At 55.0% G+C, this 16,101-nt stretch overlaps 2 protein-coding genes across 13 annotated transcripts in view; one reads left to right on the forward strand and one right to left on the reverse strand.

The window, feature by feature from the left end:
• The first annotated feature begins 3,180 nt into the window (after positions 1 to 3,180).
• MTERF4 (mitochondrial transcription termination factor 4) lies at positions 3,181 to 8,989 on the forward strand. Of its 2 annotated transcripts, none has more exons than XM_069583457.1 (4): positions 3,181 to 3,447; positions 4,602 to 5,085; positions 7,285 to 7,469; positions 8,135 to 8,989. In XM_069583457.1, exons 1-4 carry the CDS (start codon positions 3,427 to 3,429, stop codon positions 8,480 to 8,482), a joined length of 1,038 nt encoding a protein of 345 aa, XP_069439558.1. In that variant the 5' UTR covers positions 3,181 to 3,426; the 3' UTR covers positions 8,483 to 8,989. The 2 variants fall into 2 exon arrangements, with proteins under 2 accessions (XP_069439558.1, XP_069439564.1); XM_069583463.1 differs by having other exon boundaries at positions 3,369 to 3,849.
• Positions 8,857 to 16,101, reverse strand: part of SNED1 (sushi, nidogen and EGF like domains 1) — an 82,526-nt gene continuing 75,281 nt past the window's right edge. For 4 of the 11 annotated variants that reach the window (XR_011255687.1, XR_011255689.1, XM_069583371.1 and 1 more), the window contains exons 30-32: positions 15,108 to 15,188; positions 14,209 to 14,246; positions 8,857 to 12,368 (exon numbers count right to left, since the gene is read on the reverse strand). Coding sequence is in view for 6 of the 11 variants with exons in the window: in XM_069583371.1 (XP_069439472.1) it covers positions 14,210 to 14,246; positions 15,108 to 15,188 (118 nt within the window). In the remaining 5 variants the exon portion in view is untranslated. Of the gene's footprint in view, positions 12,369 to 13,568; positions 13,685 to 14,208; positions 14,693 to 15,107; positions 15,189 to 16,101 lie in introns of those variants that run through there. The other 7 variants (XR_011255676.1, XR_011255674.1, XM_069583341.1 and 4 more) reach the window with 5 other exon arrangements.

Genomic DNA, 16,101 nt, shown 5'->3' on the forward strand with positions numbered 1-16,101 from the left:
CGTGCGCCACAGCCAGAGAGGCTCCGCCCTGGTCAGCTGGGGGCCCCACCTGTGGGTGTGCCCAGCAAGTCTCTGAAGCTTGGCCAGTCTAGCGAGGCTGGAGGGCATGGCGTGCCAGCCACTCCCCTTCTCCTGTGCAGAACTCAGCAGGGCTGGCCCACCATCTGTCTCTGCTCTGCTGCCACCCCGGCCCCTCCCGGCGCCTCGGCACCCCATGACTACGCAGAGGTGCCCGGCCCCGCGGCCCCCACCCCATGACTATGCGGGGGTTGTCTCCCCCACCCCGTGACTATGTGGGGGGTGTCCGGCCCCAGAGAGCCCCGACCCGTGACTATGCGGGGGCGTCCGGCCCCAGGGAGCCCCGACCCGTGACTATGTGGGGGCGTCCGGCCCCAGGACCTCCCACTACTGACTATGTGGGGGCGTCTGGCCCCAGGGATCCCCAACCCATGACTATGTGGGGGTTGTCTCCCCCACCCGGTGACTATGTGGGGGCGTCCGGCCCCAGGGAGCCCCGACCCGTGACTATGTGGGGGCGTCCGGCCCCAGGACCTCCCACTCCTGACTATGTGGGGGCGTCTGGCCCCAGGGATCCCCAACCCATGACTATGTGGGGGTTGTCTCCCCCACCCGGTGACTATGTGGGGGCGTCAGGCCCCAGGGAGCCCCGACCCGTGACTATGTGGGGGTTGTCTCCCCCACCCGGTGACTATGTGGGGGCGTCAGGCCCCAGGGAGCCCCGACCCGTGACTATGTGGGGGTTGTCTCCCCCACCCGGTGACTATGTGGGGGCGTCAGGCCCCAGGGAGCCCCGACCCGTGACTATGTGGGGGTTGTCTCCCCCACCCGGTGACTATGTGGGGGCGTCAGGCCCCAGGGAGCCCCGACCCGTGACTATGTGGGGGTTGTCTCCCCCACCCGGTGACTATGTGGGGGCGTCAGGCCCCAGGGAGCCCCGACCCGTGACTATGTGGGGGTTGTCTCCCCCACCCGGTGACTATGTGGGGGCGTCAGGCCCCAGGGAGCCCCGACCCATGACTATGTGGGGGTTGTCTCCCCCACCCGGTGACTATGTGGGGGCGTCTGGCCCCAGGGAGCCCCCTGTGCCTATGTAGGGGCGTCCGGCCCTGAGTGTCCCTCTCCCAGTCCTGATCAGGACTAAGTGCAGCTCTCACACACTCAGATAACCCCTCCCCTCTAGGCTCCAATCCACCCTAACCTGAAATTCAGCCTCTATTTTGTATCTGTTTTGGAGGTGGGGGAGTGGTTGGGGTCAGAAGGAAACCTTTCATTTTTCCCCCTGCTCAAATAGCAGGAAGAAAATAAAGCCAAAGGCAAGGCCCCAGCACCCTTTCCCACGTGTCCTCACTCTCTGCCGGGCCGGGGCTCCTGCCCAGAGGACCGAGAAGATGCCTAGGGCCAGCCTGCCCCTGGTGTGATCCTGTGCCCACTTTCCAGTGTTCGTGTCGGAAGTATGCGGCTGTCTTGATGACAGTTCATTTTATTCTCAACTTCCGGGATATAGGATGTCACCATCCCTTCCCTTTAGGAAGTGCTGCCTGAGTCTCTGATGTCTCGAGAGAATGACGAGGGCCCTTCCTCTGTTCAGCAGAGACAGTAGAGGCAGGACTTTTAGAAGTGTATTTTTTAAAGTCTGCAGTAAGTTAGTGACATTTACTCTTCAGAATCAAGTAAGTCTTACGATGTTCTAAGAACTCTTCAAAGGTTAAAAAAACCCCAAATACTTTCCTTTGTCGTTTCTATGATGCTTATAACACAGAAGCTGTTGCAGAATGCCTTTTTCAGACAGGTGTGCAACGGGCTGAAAATGCAAAGCTCTGGGTCTCCAAGAACTGTTACTTCTGTGTAAGAAAAGTAATTAAAACTCACCTGATTTGTTGGCAGAGGAAAGTCTGAACACTTTGAGAGTGTTCTCTGCAGAAAGAATCCAGGCAGAAAAGTTTTGAGGCAGCTGCTGAAAAATTTGCCTCCCCATGTTACCAGTAGATTCCAAAGAGCAAGGCTTTCTCAGAGCAGTGACGTTGCTGCCAACTTTCTGGAGTGACCCCTGCATGCCAGCCACTACTCTTTCTAGACCTAGACACCTATTTAGGTTCTGTGACTCCAGAGAGGCACACAAGGATGTTCTTAGACTTTGGGTGTAAAAGCATTAACATGATTTGTTTTGCAGTGCTGACAGCTGCATATTTCAAGGACAAAATCAGGGTAAAAAAGCAAATCAACAGAAACAGAACCATTTCTTGAGCTCCACACGGTTTACAACCTTCCTCTTCTTTGATATAATCCTTTTGTGAAAATATATATTTTTAGCACCCCATCTGGTGCCTGGCCCAGAGCAGGTACTCTATAAACTGTATCCATACAAAAATCAAGTCCTTTTCCTCAGTTCAGAAACAAGTAGATAAAACAAGAAATGCTTACAAATTAAGATTTGTACTTAAAACGGATGGAATTTAGGCAGCTGAGAAAGTACACTCTTTTGTTCTTCTTCACCACTATCCCCTTTTGAAAGATGCCCAGTTTCTATACCTGAACGATTACAGGTCTATATCCAAAATTTAAGAATAAATGCAAATTAGGCTGCAACGATTTCATCCCAGAAGGAAACCATACCTCTATTGGGAGGAACTTTTTAAAAGAAAAACCATAGACTTCTGGAGTTCCTTTGGACAGTTTAAAGACATCTAGAATATGTGTGTTTTTATCAAGAATTATAACTGGAGCTGGCAGGGAGGCAGGGTGCTTGTCAACAAAGGACGGGCTGCAGCTGCAAGGGGAGCTCCTGAGACCATAAGGCTGTTCCTGGCAAGCGCTGTTCTGGAAAGGCGGGGGCGTCCCTGGGTCTGGCCCAGCTCTAACTTCTCAGGAGTGCGGAGGTGGGCTGAGACCCGGTCCTCCGCGGCCCCCAGACCCCATTTGAACCTGGTGGTCACTCCATCCTCATTTCAACTCGACACTAATATTCTTACTGGATACAGATTCCACATCGAACCTTAAATAACTTCGCCTGGGACGATTCCATTTTACTCAGACCGCCCAGTCTCTGCGTTAGCCTGCTTTCTCCGAGGAGGTTACTGCGGGCCCAGGGGGCGGCCGGTTAGAGCCGAGGTTACAGTTTTCTCTGTGGAAGGCGAGCGCGTGGGGAAGGGGCTGTTCATTTGGTGTGCCAGCCGGGAGCTCCGGAAAGCGGGAAGCCGGGCAGAGTGGGCACGAGGCAGGGAAGCCGTGGCCCGGGAGCCCACGGCCGGACGCAGGCGGAGGAGGCCCGGGCGGAACTGCCTCCCTCGCGCCCGCGCTTGCGGGGGGGAGGGCGGAAGCGACGGACGCGGGGGGCGGCCGCGGCGGGGGCGCCGCTTCCTGGGAGCGCCGCTTCCGGCGTCCGCGGGCCGGCGCCGCTTCCGCGCTATGGCGGCGCTGCGTCGGCAGGTGAGGGGCCGCCGCGTTCCCGGGCTCCTGGCGGGTCGCGCACGTGTGCGCTGCCGACCTGGAGCGGCAGCCCGGCCTCCGGCGCTCTCCGCCGCGCTGGTGCGGTTTTAGCCCGTTGTCCGCACCCCGCCTGCCGCCGGCGCTGGGCCGGAGCCGCGGCTGGCCCGCAGGCAGGGCGGCAGGGGCGGCGGGCGCTCCGAGCGGGCGGGCTTGGCTGAGGGCGCTGGCGGGGCTTTGGGACGCGTCCTGAGGGGCGTTGAGGACCTGGGGCTGGGCCCCGTTGGTGGCGCGCCGGCCTGACCCCGAAGAGTTCTGAGGCCAACGGGAATTCTGTGTAGTTTGCTGACAGGCTAACGGCATTCCGTTTGTGGAGTGAATGCAGTTAGGTGAATCTGGAGACTGGTACGAGATACCGAGTTTTCAGGTGTGGGTACCGACTCGGACCCCAGAGTTGGCACAGAAATGATTTTAAACTAAAGACGTTTGAGATTCAGCAGAGACTGAAAGACGCCTGCTTGGAGCGGCCCTTATCTCACTAAAAGCAGAGCCTTCCGGGAGTGAGGGCGCCGTAGAGCCTTTCTGCTGGGGAGTTTACCGCCTTGCAGGAAAAAAAAAAAGAGGGACGACCCCTGGTATCAACATAAAGATTGTCACAGACTTTCTGGGCTCCCACTTGTTCCCCGAAGAGCCCTCCCGTTTGCTCTTCCCCTAGAAACCTTCCTCCCCCGTTTGCCCCCAGCTGTAGCCATTTAGGGAGCTACCTCTTTGCTGAATCAACATACGCATATAAATACACTTTTTTTTCTTGTTAATCTCTCAGCTAAATTTGTAGCCACCCCCCCCCCCCCCAAGGCGCTGAACAGGTAGAGGACCCCCCACCCCTCTAGGCATACGTTACCCGGTGGCCTTGAGACTGTTCTCCCAATCCCTTGTCCCTGTCCCCTCAGAGCAGCAAAACCAGATCTGTGTTTCTGCAGACTCTTCTCTGTACATGAACTTCTTGGCAGGCTTTTAAAGTTCAGTTACAACTTTGCAGATTGCTTATAAAACCTGATGTTCGTGTGGGACCGAGGAGCTAAAGACCCTGACCCGGAAACCCTGCGGTGTCCGTTGCAGTGGTGTGATGAGGAATTCATTCCCTTTGTGTCTTACAGGTCTTTGATTGGCACCGCCTGACCCCCCTTACCTGGGCCCTCCTCACTAGGCAGACTCCTCAGCCTGGAGGACAGAAAAGGACGACTGCTTTTTTGTTGCGTAAACTAATGACAGTCTCAAATGGAGGGGGCCTTGAGGAGTCATCCTTTGTCAAACCCCAAGAATGTGCGCAGAAACCAGAGCACACAACAGGGCTGATTCAGCGCCTTCTCGAGAAGCAGAAAACTCCTGTGTTGCAAGAGAAGTTTGTCAGTTCCCTCCTGGACATGGGTTTTAGTGATGTCCATGTTAATGAACTGCTCAGCATACAGCCAGGTACCCACCCTCAACAGATGCTGGACATCATTTCAGAATTAATACTTTTGGGTTTGAATCCAGAGCCTGTGTGTGTGGCCTTGAAGAAAAGTCCTCAGTTATTGAAACTACCTGTGATGCAAATGAAGAAGCGCTCCAGTTACCTGCGCAAGCTGGGCCTTGGAGAAGGTATGAGGTGGTGGGGATTTTATATGTCGTGCTGAGGAGTCAGAGCTGGAGTCTGAATAGCCTGGTGAGGTGGACTGAGGAGGTTTCTGCAGGGAGAAAGTCCTTGAGAGGAATGTGTGATTTGGCTTAGAGGTGAGGAGGCAGAGTGGCCTCCGCAGAGGGCCTTGCAGGAGGGAGTGGGGAGCTGAGTGACCCGCCTGGACTCCTGTCTGGTGCGCTCACTGTGGGGGCTCTGGCATCTAGAACGGTGGTGGGCGCGTGCTGTGGGCCCAGCACACGGTAAGGTGTGGCGTTGGCTCCTGTGTCTGTATGTGCTCTTTGATGCTTAATTGACTCGGGGTGGGCTTAGTGCTTTGTGTCTCTGTCATATGAAGCCAGAGACTTAGAGTTCCCCGTAAAGGCTTGGGTTCCAGTCAGGTGTCTCCATTTAATGGGAAATGTGAAATCTTCCCAGATTCCTGGGACACAGGTGGAGTGGCCGTTCCCCAGCCACCATCCACCCCCCACCCCCGCCAGGATTCACTCCCCCCAAATCCTAGAAGTTCACTGGCTCCCTCTCTCTCTTTAAATTGACTGATTTTCTCTTTGGCTGCGCTGGGTTTTCACCGCTGCGTGGGCTGCTCTGTGGCTGCAGTGCACAGGCTTCTCATTGCAGTGGCTTCTCTCGTTTCAGAGCACGAGCTCTGCTCTAGGTGTGCAGGCTGCATCGCGCAGCCTCAGTGGTTGTGGCGCACAGGCTTAGTCGCTTCGAGGCATGTGGAATCTTCCCAGATTTGAACTCGTGTCCCCTGCATTGGCAGGCAGATTCTTAATCCATTGCACCGCCAGGGAAGTTCCATTGGGTCTCTTTCTGGGCTTTTCTAGAGGAGGAGGGTAGGGGCTCATGAGGATCTCCAAGGACCCCTACCTACTTTCATCAGAGGAATTCCACTGTTTTGTTCATTCTTGTCTCTTGTTGGTGAAATACTGTTGGGGATGGGGAAAGGGGAGAGAAGATTGGGAATCCAGATTTCAGAGGATCTCTACAGGCCTCCTTCTCTTCTCTAGATGAGCAAAAGGTAATGGTGTGTGTTTCCCCTAACAGATTACCTGCTGCAGTGTAATCTGAAAGGCTCGGCTTAACACCGTCCTTGCGCTCAGTTGCTTCAGTCAGGTCCGACTTTTTGCGACCTCTTGGACTGTAGCCCACCAGGCTCCTCTGTGCATGGGATTTTCCAAGCAAGAATACTGGAGTGGGCTGCCATTTCCTTCTCCAGGGGATCTTCCCGACCCAGGGGTCGAACCCGCATTTCTTGTCTCCTGCATTGGCAGGTGGGTTCTTTACCACGAGCACCACCTGGGAAATCCTAACACCTTACGTGCCTTCATTATAAGTTAGCAAGCTCAGCGTGACCTTAAGCTGCAAAGATAAACACTGAAACTCATTCCTGAGTATGTTTTATCAAGACATTGACTCAACTGTTAGGGAGATTTAACAGTTTAAGTGGTTTCTAGTTTCTAGGTACTGAGTTTTACTCAGTTATCTATAGGACGGTCACATGCCCCAGTTTGCCTGGGATAGTCTCAGTTTACACCGATTTTCCTAATGCAGTTACTAATAGAGCCTCTGTCCCTCAAGTGCCTTAGTGTGGATAAAACCTGTGATCACTCTGCTAACCTGGAGATCAGTCTTTGTGGTTGTGCATCAGGATTCTTACTGTTATTATTACCCTATTATTGTGGAACCACTTTTCATTGCGTTCCAGCTCCTCAGTCTAAAGATGTTGGTTGTGAATGTTTCAAGGACTATTTTATTGCAGGAGGAAACATGAATTCAAAGCCCCAGCGTGGGAGAAGCTGCTGTCTCACCCTCCTGTCTGACTTTCCCAGTGCATCCCTGTGAAAGTCTTTTCTAGGCAAGGAGGGCAGGAGGGGCCCTAGCATATGAAGCAGGTGCCTGTCAGCTGGGGGCCAGAAAGAGGCCTCCCCGAGGGGGCTGGGGAGTGAGAAGTGAGAGGGCGTCACTGGGGGCTTGAGTCATTCTGGCCCCTTCTGTTTTCACAGTGCTCCTGGGAAGACATATCTGAAGCTGGCACTCCTTCTGTGGAGGAGAGGATCCTTGCTTGTTTTTTAAATTCTGGCTTGATTTAGGTGTGGTTGGCCCCTTGGGTTTCTGGAATATCCTAAAATGATGCACTTGCTCTTTTTAATGATCTTCAGGGAAATTAAAGAGGGTGCTTTACTGTTGCCCTGATGTCTTCACCATGCGTCAGCGGGACATCGAAGGCATTGTTGGGGTCCTTAAGGAGAAGTGCCTTTTCACCGTAAAGCAAGTCACCGAGATTTTGCACAGGTGCCCATATGTTCTTCGGGAGGACCCTGGTGAGCTGGAGTACAAATTTCAGGTAAGACTGACTGGCGGTGTGATGGGTAGCAGCAGGTTTTCAGTGTAGGCAGGGTCAGCTGACTCACCTGGGCAAGCGGACAAGGTCAAGATTAGACCCGCTTGGCTCACACCAGCCAGAGAATGCAGTTTTGAGTCTTCTTTGCTACAGGTAAAAGACCTTTTGCTACTTTTCTGCCATTAATAATGGAAGACTCAGGCCCATTCTTAGAGTTCATGTGAGACCTCTGCTTGAAATACCTGATTTAAAACCAGCTAGAGCCTTTCTGTCTTTTGGATCTGTTTTGCGTGTTGATCTTAGAAACATGAGCATGAAGGTTGTTCTAAAGTTTTTGGTAACAATTTTGATGGCTTAGGTCAGATCCTAGATGTTTTCTGAATTGGTTACCTATTTTTTTCATGCTCCCCGTTTTTCTTACCCCATGAAGAAAAACGGAACTTAATTTCTCCTTCCTGCCCTTTATTTTTTGCTGCGTTTTTCTCGATATAAATTTGAAAATGCTTTGAAAGCTGTCGGCCATCGGGCAGGTGTTGGGGACCATAGTGCTCTGCCGTGGTGGACTGGTCAGGTTTCTCCGAGTGCTTTTGGACAGTTGCAGTTGGCTGCGCTTTAGGAACCCAGCAGGCCCTTTGCAGCTGCCTTCCTAACCACGTCTGTGTCTCCAGTATGCCTATTTCAGGATGGGGGTTAAACACGTGGACATCGTGAAGACGGACTTGCTGCAGTACCCCGTGACCAAGATCAAGCAGAGGCACGTGTTCTTGGAGCGACTGGGCCGGTACCAGACCCCTGACAAGAAGGGGCAGACACAGGTCCCCAACCCTTTACTGAAGGACATCCTCAGAGTTTCAGAAGCTGAGTTTCTGGCCAGAACAGCGGTTTCTTCTGCTGAGGAGTTTGAGGTTTTTAAGAAACTGTTTGCCCGGGAAGAAGAGGAGTCTGAGGGCTGCGTGGCTGACGAGGAGAGTCCGGACGAGGAGGAGGAGGGGCAGAAGGAGGAGCAGGAGCTGTGATGGGTGGACTGGAGTGAAGGGAGCCCAGAGAGGCGAGAGGGTATTTTAATGTCCTCAAAGCTCTTGGGAGCTTCACTTCATTCTTCTCAGGGTATCTTTTATTCTTAAACTGGTCTTTTGATGAGAGAATGTTTAGCAATCAGCTGAGAGGTAAACAGGCCAAGCTAAGCAGCAGATGCCTTGCTCGATGGGTCGGGTTTGGTGTGGAGGGCCCGCTCCATCCTGAGTCACGGGCTGGGAGCTCCTGAAGTGAGGGGTTTACTGTTTCTCTGCCATCTGTTGGTGATAATTCTGTGACAGGGTGGGGATGTTTCTTCTGGTTCAGGAGTCATTTTACATCCTTCTAGTGACAAAGAGAAGACAGTGAAGCCTCAGCACATCACAACACTTTATTTTAATGACAACAAGTAGCAGATTGTCCACAAAAATACTCATGTTTTTAAATAAAACTATTGCTTTGTAATTGCGTTCAGTGTACAGCAGAGTAAAGAAAGTTGACTGGTGACATATGGTTTGTTCTGCAGTTTCTTGATGCCGGCACTGTGAAGGGGCGCTTTTTGCATTTCTGAATAACAGGCCCGTCTCTGACCAGTGGAGGAACTTGCTTTTGTGCCAGCTCGGTCCAGGGGCCACATCCAGTCCTGGCGTCTCTGGCAGCTCTGGAGTGCTGGCCTGGAGCATGCCAGCACACGGTGCAGACGGGGCTTCTGAGGCCAGAGGAGAACGCGCGCCTGCCAGGGTCGTGGGGTGTTGGGGTCTGGAGCCAGGGCCGGGGTCTGGGCTTGGCATCGTTGCAGGGAGCTCCATGGCACCAGAGGTGGCCCCTCGGGGAGGCCAGAGGTTCTGAGGAGCAGCTTTGAAGAGCTGGGGTTGGGGAATGGGCTTGGGTGTATGCACCAGGGCTCATCTCTGAGGTAGAGGCCCAGCCCTGGGGGCACAAGCTTGGCGAGGGGTTAATGGGGGGTCACTACATGTTCTGGGGGCCCTTCCCCGGGGACGGGCTGGCTGGCACAGCATTGATGCTACAAAAGACATTTTTGGCGATGTGCCCCAAACCTGAGACTCGTGGTACTTGGCTTCATTTTTCCTGCAGAGACTGTAGGTCCTGTCGGGTGGCAGTCCTCACTGGGGTGATCCTGACTCCTGGGGGGGCCTGGCACCATCTGGGGTCAGTTGTGTTGTTAGGACCAGAGGGTGTGCGTGCGGCCTCAGGACAGGCCTGCAGCAGGCTGAGCCAGCCCAGAGGCAGTAGCGCCGAGGCTCAGATGCTGCTCTCAGGCCGCCTCTAGCAAACACGACAGTGTTGATTAGTGAGAACTTAAGATTCTAAATGGGCTGCTTGTGTTGTTTCTCTTTTATGTAAAAGATTTTTTACGATAGTTCCTTTCCGCCCTGTGCTGGGGTGTTGTTGGGAGATTGGAGCTACGTTTTACTCTGGGGACTGGCGCCTGAAGCAGACGGCTGTGCCTCCAGGCTCGTGCCGGAGCACGGCTGCACAGAGTCGCTTTCTGCAGAGGCCAGCGGCTTGCGAGTCCCTCCACACAGGAGTGCAGCAGCGGCGGCAGCAGTTCTGACCCAGCAGAGTTGCGGAGGTTGGCTGATGCTGGGTGGAGCCTTGTTTACTGGGGTGCCGGTGGGGGCAGTGAGGTGCTGCGTACTCTCCCCGTCTGCAGCGTGTCAGCCCTCGTGCAGGGGGAAGGGGAGGCTTCGTCTTCACCGTCGTCTCTGGCCGTGGGAAGGAGGTTTCCTGTGCTCTTGTGCTGTATGGCCTTTTGGTGGCTGGCACTGTCCCTGGAACCTGGGGGTTGCTCTTGTGCTCCCCGTTTGGGGCCAACAGAATCGTACGTTTAAGCTCGATCGTGTGGTCAGCTGGTCCACATTTTGATTAGCACAAGACTGCCTTGCAGCCCATGACTGCTCCTTGTATGTCCACACAGAACCGTGTATGCCCCTGACAGTTTTCTGATTCCGTTTTACTCATTTCTTTGGGTGGACTCTGAGGATTTCCAAGGAGGACATTAGAGTTTGACGAAGGAGCCATGTGGGAAAAAGCAGTGGCTCATCTGTAATGTTTCAAGGATAAGTTATAATTCCTTTAGCATCAGGAAGTCTTCTATTAGAGATATAATTTATAAGACATAAAAATGGGTTAATCATAAGAACACAGCACCACACTCTGGATTCAGTAGACTGTTTCTTGTAGGAACAGCAGCTTCTAAGGTCAGAACAGGAGCACATTGGCCTTGTGGCTGAGGGGCTTGAGGTTGTTCCGTGGCCGTGGAGCGTTCCATGCACGTGCCAGTGGTCTCGCCGTTGGCGTGTGGCGCCGTGCCTTCTGTGGGCGCAGCGGCAGGGCCCGGCGCCAGCGCAGGTCAGCAGTGCGTGTGCGCTTTCCTCCCGGTTCTCCCGGCGCCGCGGCCCTGGGACTGCTCTCTGCCGTCTTCCCCAGGTGGGCCTTGGAGACGGGGCACCTTTGGGAGTGCAGTGGAGCTGTCCTTGCTGACAATGACAGAACGCATGATACGCAGACGTGTGCACACAGAACTTTAATGTGACTAAGAGGCTAAAATACAGCTCTGTGAAAAGCTTTTTATAAAAGTTGGAAGGAAGGAGGCCTTTCTGGGCTGTAATGCTGCCTCAGAGCCGAGTCACTGGGAGGTGCCCGGGGCTTGAGCTCCGGTCTGGGTTGGCTGTTAAAATGCATAGCACGATGTGAGGTGGGCTTTGCGGCTTTGGTTTTCACCTCATCCACAGAGAGGAGGAGTGCAGGTCAGGAGTGTGCTGGAGAGCGGGGTGGCAGGATGATGTGGTGGTCGGCGTGTGAAGGAGGAGGGCGTGGAACATGGTGCCTACTGCCTCGTAGCCCCCAACGGCATTGCTTGAGTCGTGGCTTCAGGGGGCCCTTTCCCAGCATCTAGTCTAGCCTCCCCAGCCGTGCCTCTCCACATCGCCTGGCTTGTGGGAGGAGCCCCACTGTGCTTGGTGGGCATGCTGCTGTGGCTTTCCAAGTGGGGTTGAAACATTGAGGTTTCCCTGAAACCCTTGAGGTCTTTGGTGCCTGGGTGGGACTTGTCATCCTAGGGATAGGCTGAAGCCTATGGCCTCAAAGACCAGGGCTGAGCTTAGCATGGCCCTTGGGCCGACTTGGCTCTGCCTGTTTTTGTAAATAAAGTTTTATTGGAACCCAGCCATCCCTCATCAGTCACATGCCTGTGGCTGCTTTTGTGCTGCAGCTGCAGAGCTAAGTCATTGCCACAGTGACCGTCTGGTTCGCAGACCCCAAGTACTGTCTGACTTTAATGGAAAAAGTTGTAGATAAAAAGTGTTTAAACTCCACCTTAGTGTTTGCTATCATTTTCTCTTTCAAAATCAGCTGGTCCATACGGTGGGTCACTACTTGCAAATGGTCAGCACAGACTGCTGGCGGGGGAGAGCCGGCCGCAGGGCTGGCAGTGTGCCTCACCTCTGTGCCTCCTCCCAGCACTGTGGCCTGCGCTTCGGAAGCTGTAGATAGCAGGTCCTCCTCAGTCTGGTGCTTGGTTCCTAAGGGGAGAATCCTTTTCTGATGTTGGAATCTGAAAGCTGGTTTCTGAAGGTTGCAGAAGCATTCCTGGCGGGCAGCCTTGCTCCCCTGGGGCGGACGTGTGTGCAGTGCTCGCTTAGAGCAGCCTGGGCTCTATCTGGTGAGGGTCTGTCCTGGAGGTCTCCCTGCCTGTGGCTGACGCCTGCCTGGCCTGGCCGACTGTCTTCCAGAGGCCAGAGGAGAGAAGCTGCTCAGGCCACTGACTCCAGCCAGGACGCTGTTTTCAGTCCGATTTTAGACCTCATCTTCTTGGGCTTTAGAAACGCGTGAGGTTGATGGAATGCAGCAGGAACATCCTGAGTCCTTAGAAGAGAAAACAGACCGGGTGTGAGGAGGAAGGCACTTGTGTTCACTCCTCTTCACACAGAGGCTCTGGGCTGTTGCCCCCAGAGGACCTAAAGAGCTCGCCCCTCCCTGCCTCGCGCTGCGGGGTTCGTCCCCTCTGACGTGGGGGGTGGGGCAGGCTTGTGCAGGACCAGCTGCGCCCTGGTGTGCGGGACAGCTTGGCTCCGAGGTCTGCAGGCTGCTCCCTTCATCTGGTGATGCCGTGATCCCCTCTGAAGATGGGCTGTCCCTGCTCTCTCTCTTGAAATGAGTGCTTGCACTTGGGTCTTGGATGAATTGTTGTGTGTGAATTGTGTGGTTGAGTCTCTGAGTCGTGTCCCGCCCCGCGACCCCCTGGACTACAGCCCAGCGGGCTGCGGCAGAGGAGTGAACGTCCCTGCTCCGGTGTGCTTCCCGGCGTGCTAAGCACAGCAGTGGTCGTGTGGTGCAGCGCTGGTCTCGGTCGTGTCCGACGCTCTGTGACCCCTGGGCTGCAGCCCACCGGGCTCCTCTGCCCATGGGCTTCTCCAGGCAAGAAGGCTGGAGTGGATTCTCACTCCTTTTGCCCTGGGATCAAACCGAGCTCACTTGCCCTGCAAGCAGATTCTTTACCGTCTGAGCTATAGGGAAGCCCCTAAGAATAGGTATTAAAAATAGGTATTCTAAAAGCTGGTATCTGGTGAGTTAATAGTTGAGACTTTCCGGCTTGCTCTTATAGAAACGGACTCACTGGATGGGCTCTAATGCAGCGCACCGTCTTCCAGGTGGCTTAGTGCAGAGTCAGTATCTCGCACGCCAGCTGTATCTGAGGGCGGTGAGCTTCGCGCAAGCCTTGGAGTGCATCTTCTGAGTCTGTGGCGGAGGGGGTAGTGGGACGCCTGCCTGAGGTCACGGGTTCCTGCTCACATGTGGCTGCCCTGCCCATGGGCCCAGCCTCCTCCTTCCAAGATCTGCTTTAGTGTCAGCCTGGGCCTGCAGGGCTCTGCTGCTCCTGGTGTTTGGGAAGGCCTCTGATTAACAGGCGGCTGTGTGTGCAGCTGCTCTGCCCCGGCTGCCTCCCGCCTCTCCTGTACCACCGGGAAGATGGGCTTCTCGAGTGCCCAGCTGCCCTGGCCCAGCCAGAATGCCTCCTTCATTCCCAGTGGCGTCATGTTGACAAGAAGTTGTGTCAGGCGCTGGGTGGGTCTCTGGGTTAGCCCAGCATCTTCTAGACTGTTGAGAAGACCTGCTCAGAGTTTCCGTGTGGGGAGGTGGGAGTCGCAGGGGGCTGAATTGCCAAAAGAGGTTGGAAAATGCTGGCATAAATAACAATAGTGTTAGAAGGTCCCTTTCGTCTCAGGCTCTCTGAGAGCCGTGCACGAGCCCTGGGCTCCCAGTGCAAGAGCCCCCGTTGTGAGGTCAGGTGCCCCCAGCGGCCGCCCCTGCAGGGCTGAGTGCTCTGGAGCCCCTCCACCTCTGGCTCCAGGCTGCGCCTCAGGGTCCTCCCCGCGGGCCCGCCAGTCCTGCCTCCCGGAGGCAGGTGGTCTTCAGCCTCTGCGAGCTCAGCCAGCCCTCCGTTGCCATTGCTGGTGACTGGGGAGGGCGTGTGTCTGCTGTTCGAGACAGAGGGGTTCAGTGTATTTGGGCTAAATGTCTGTCTGCTGGGAGCCCTTCAGGATTATTCTCCTCACTCATCTTAGCCCCTTTAGGGAGCTCTGGAACCTTATGGTCTGAGAGTCTCTCACACAGTGCTGCATGGGGAGACGGCAGCCCGCCCGAGGACCCGGTGCTGGGACGCTCCTCAGACCTCCCAGCAGCTCTGTGGGCCCAGGGAACGTACCTCAGGGTTTCTTCAGTGTAGGCCTGTCACTTTGCTTCCTGAAATGATTGGAGAAATGTGGTTTGTGAAAAAGAGCGTGTCCCTGGGACCTGGCAGCCGCCTCAGCCCCGGCTCCCGGTCCTGAGACTGTCTTGTCTTCAGCTCACCCGCTTTGCACTCTGGGAGTGCGGTCAGTGAGATGAGCACACAGGTTAGCGTCTTACTCTCTGCGCCCACCTGGCTTGGCGTGGGTGTCGTGGAGTGAAGGCAGGCGGGGGCCTGCTGGGCCTGAGTGAATGGGGGTGTGGGGGACGGGGTCTTGGGAGGCAGGCGATGCGCTCGGGTCAGGCGGCAGCGGGGCTTCGCCTGGACTCAAGAACGCGAGACCCAGGGCCTGTGGCGCCTGGCTGGTCTGGAGAATGTGGCTGAGGCTTGGACTCTGCCGTCTGTGCTCGGGCAGCGCACTGTATAATCTGTGGCTACCTTGACCCCTTTGGGGAAAGACCTGGGTGAGAGTGAATAACAGGTAAATAGAGATTTACCGTATTTATATAATTGGGCTCGTCAGTAACACTTCTTAACACTAGTGCCAGATACTGTGTGAACTTCCATAACCAGAGTGATGCCTCAGCACCCACCCCGTGACTTCCCCCAGCACCTCCCTCTAGTGCCTGCCCTGTGATCTTCCCAACCCCCACCCACCATGTAAGCGCCCACGGCACCCACCCTGTGACCCACCAGCACGCCCCATGCCCACGGCGCCCATCTCTGTGCTGCTATGCACATAGCCGGGCTTTACATCTTGGCAGCCGGGCTTAGCCGTGGCCTGTGGCATCCCCCAGCCCCAGTCAGCAGGGCCACCCTGGCCCCGTTGCTTCGTGACCGCCGTGGGCACAGCTCGGCCCCTGCCTGGGACGCACCTGTCTGGGGCCCTGGCGCGGGCGCTCTCACAGCTCTCCTTGAAGCAGGTGTCCGGGTGCGCCTTGTAGACTCTCTTATACCTGCGTCACCAGAGAGCTCTGTGAAGCCGGGGGCTCGGTGGCATGCTGCCCAGCTCCTCCACCTGGGCCGCGCCAGCCCCCGGGAACTGGGCAGGCCTCCGAGGAAGGCTGTTACTAAGGAACGCTGTTCATTCCTAATAAAACTTTCTCCTGTAGATGTGTTAAGATGTCAGCATAACAATTATGTAATTTTAAAACCACTTTATCAAGGTATGATTTTCATAAAATAAGATATGCCCATTTTAAGTGTACATCCTGAGGAGTGTTGACAGAGGCTTGTAGGAGACGGAGCCTGCTGTTCCAGAGGCCTGTCTTGCTTGAGATAGGCGGCGTTGTTGTTTGGTTACTAAGCTGTATCCTACTCTTTGCGACCCCATGGGCTGTAACCCTCCAGGCTCATCTGTCCATGGGATTTCCCAGGCAGGAATACTGGAGTGGGTTGCCATTTCCTTCTCCATGAGACAGGCTACTTGGCCCTAAAGCTTTGAGACAATAAGACTGTCCTCTTCTGGGAAGTTGATGGAGAAACCTTGGAGATGCAGGCATTAGATGTGGGCAATATGTAGGACAGGAGACCCCAGCCCTGCCTTGGTAACTAGTGTACTCTGAGATGCCTCTGGAACTTCAGCCTGTTTCAGATAAAACGGGATGCTTATCCTGCCTCTGTGACAAGTTTATAGAGAACAACAAATGAGACATTAAAGTTTTTGGAACATTGGAGCTGTTGGAAAGAGATCCAGGGAGTTCAGTGGGTGAAACCCCAGCTCATGAGCGCAGCCTAGGAGAGCCTTTAGGATCTGAAGCCTTAGCTAAGACTTCCATTTCCAGTCACCTGGCCATGGCAGGATCTGGAATTAACCCCGTGTGAACAACTGGAGAGCTGGGCAAGACACAGGAAGCAAGTCTTCTCGGA

Source organism: Ovis canadensis, chromosome 1 (genome assembly GCF_042477335.2).
Source record: "Ovis canadensis isolate MfBH-ARS-UI-01 breed Bighorn chromosome 1, ARS-UI_OviCan_v2, whole genome shotgun sequence".
In the NCBI taxonomy this organism is placed as follows: domain Eukaryota; kingdom Metazoa; phylum Chordata; class Mammalia; order Artiodactyla; family Bovidae; genus Ovis; species Ovis canadensis.

Excerpts from the sequence above, each read along its gene's own strand:
- MTERF4 (XM_069583457.1), top strand. The coding sequence starts at position 3,427 with ATGGCGGCGCTGCGTCGGCAG. Across the intron at positions 3,448-4,601 it reads TGGCGGCGCTGCGTCGGCAG|GTCTTTGATTGGCACCGCCT; the intron begins GTGAGGGGCCGC and ends TGTGTCTTACAG. Across the intron at positions 7,470-8,134 it reads AGCTGGAGTACAAATTTCAG|TATGCCTATTTCAGGATGGG; the intron begins GTAAGACTGACT and ends CTGTGTCTCCAG.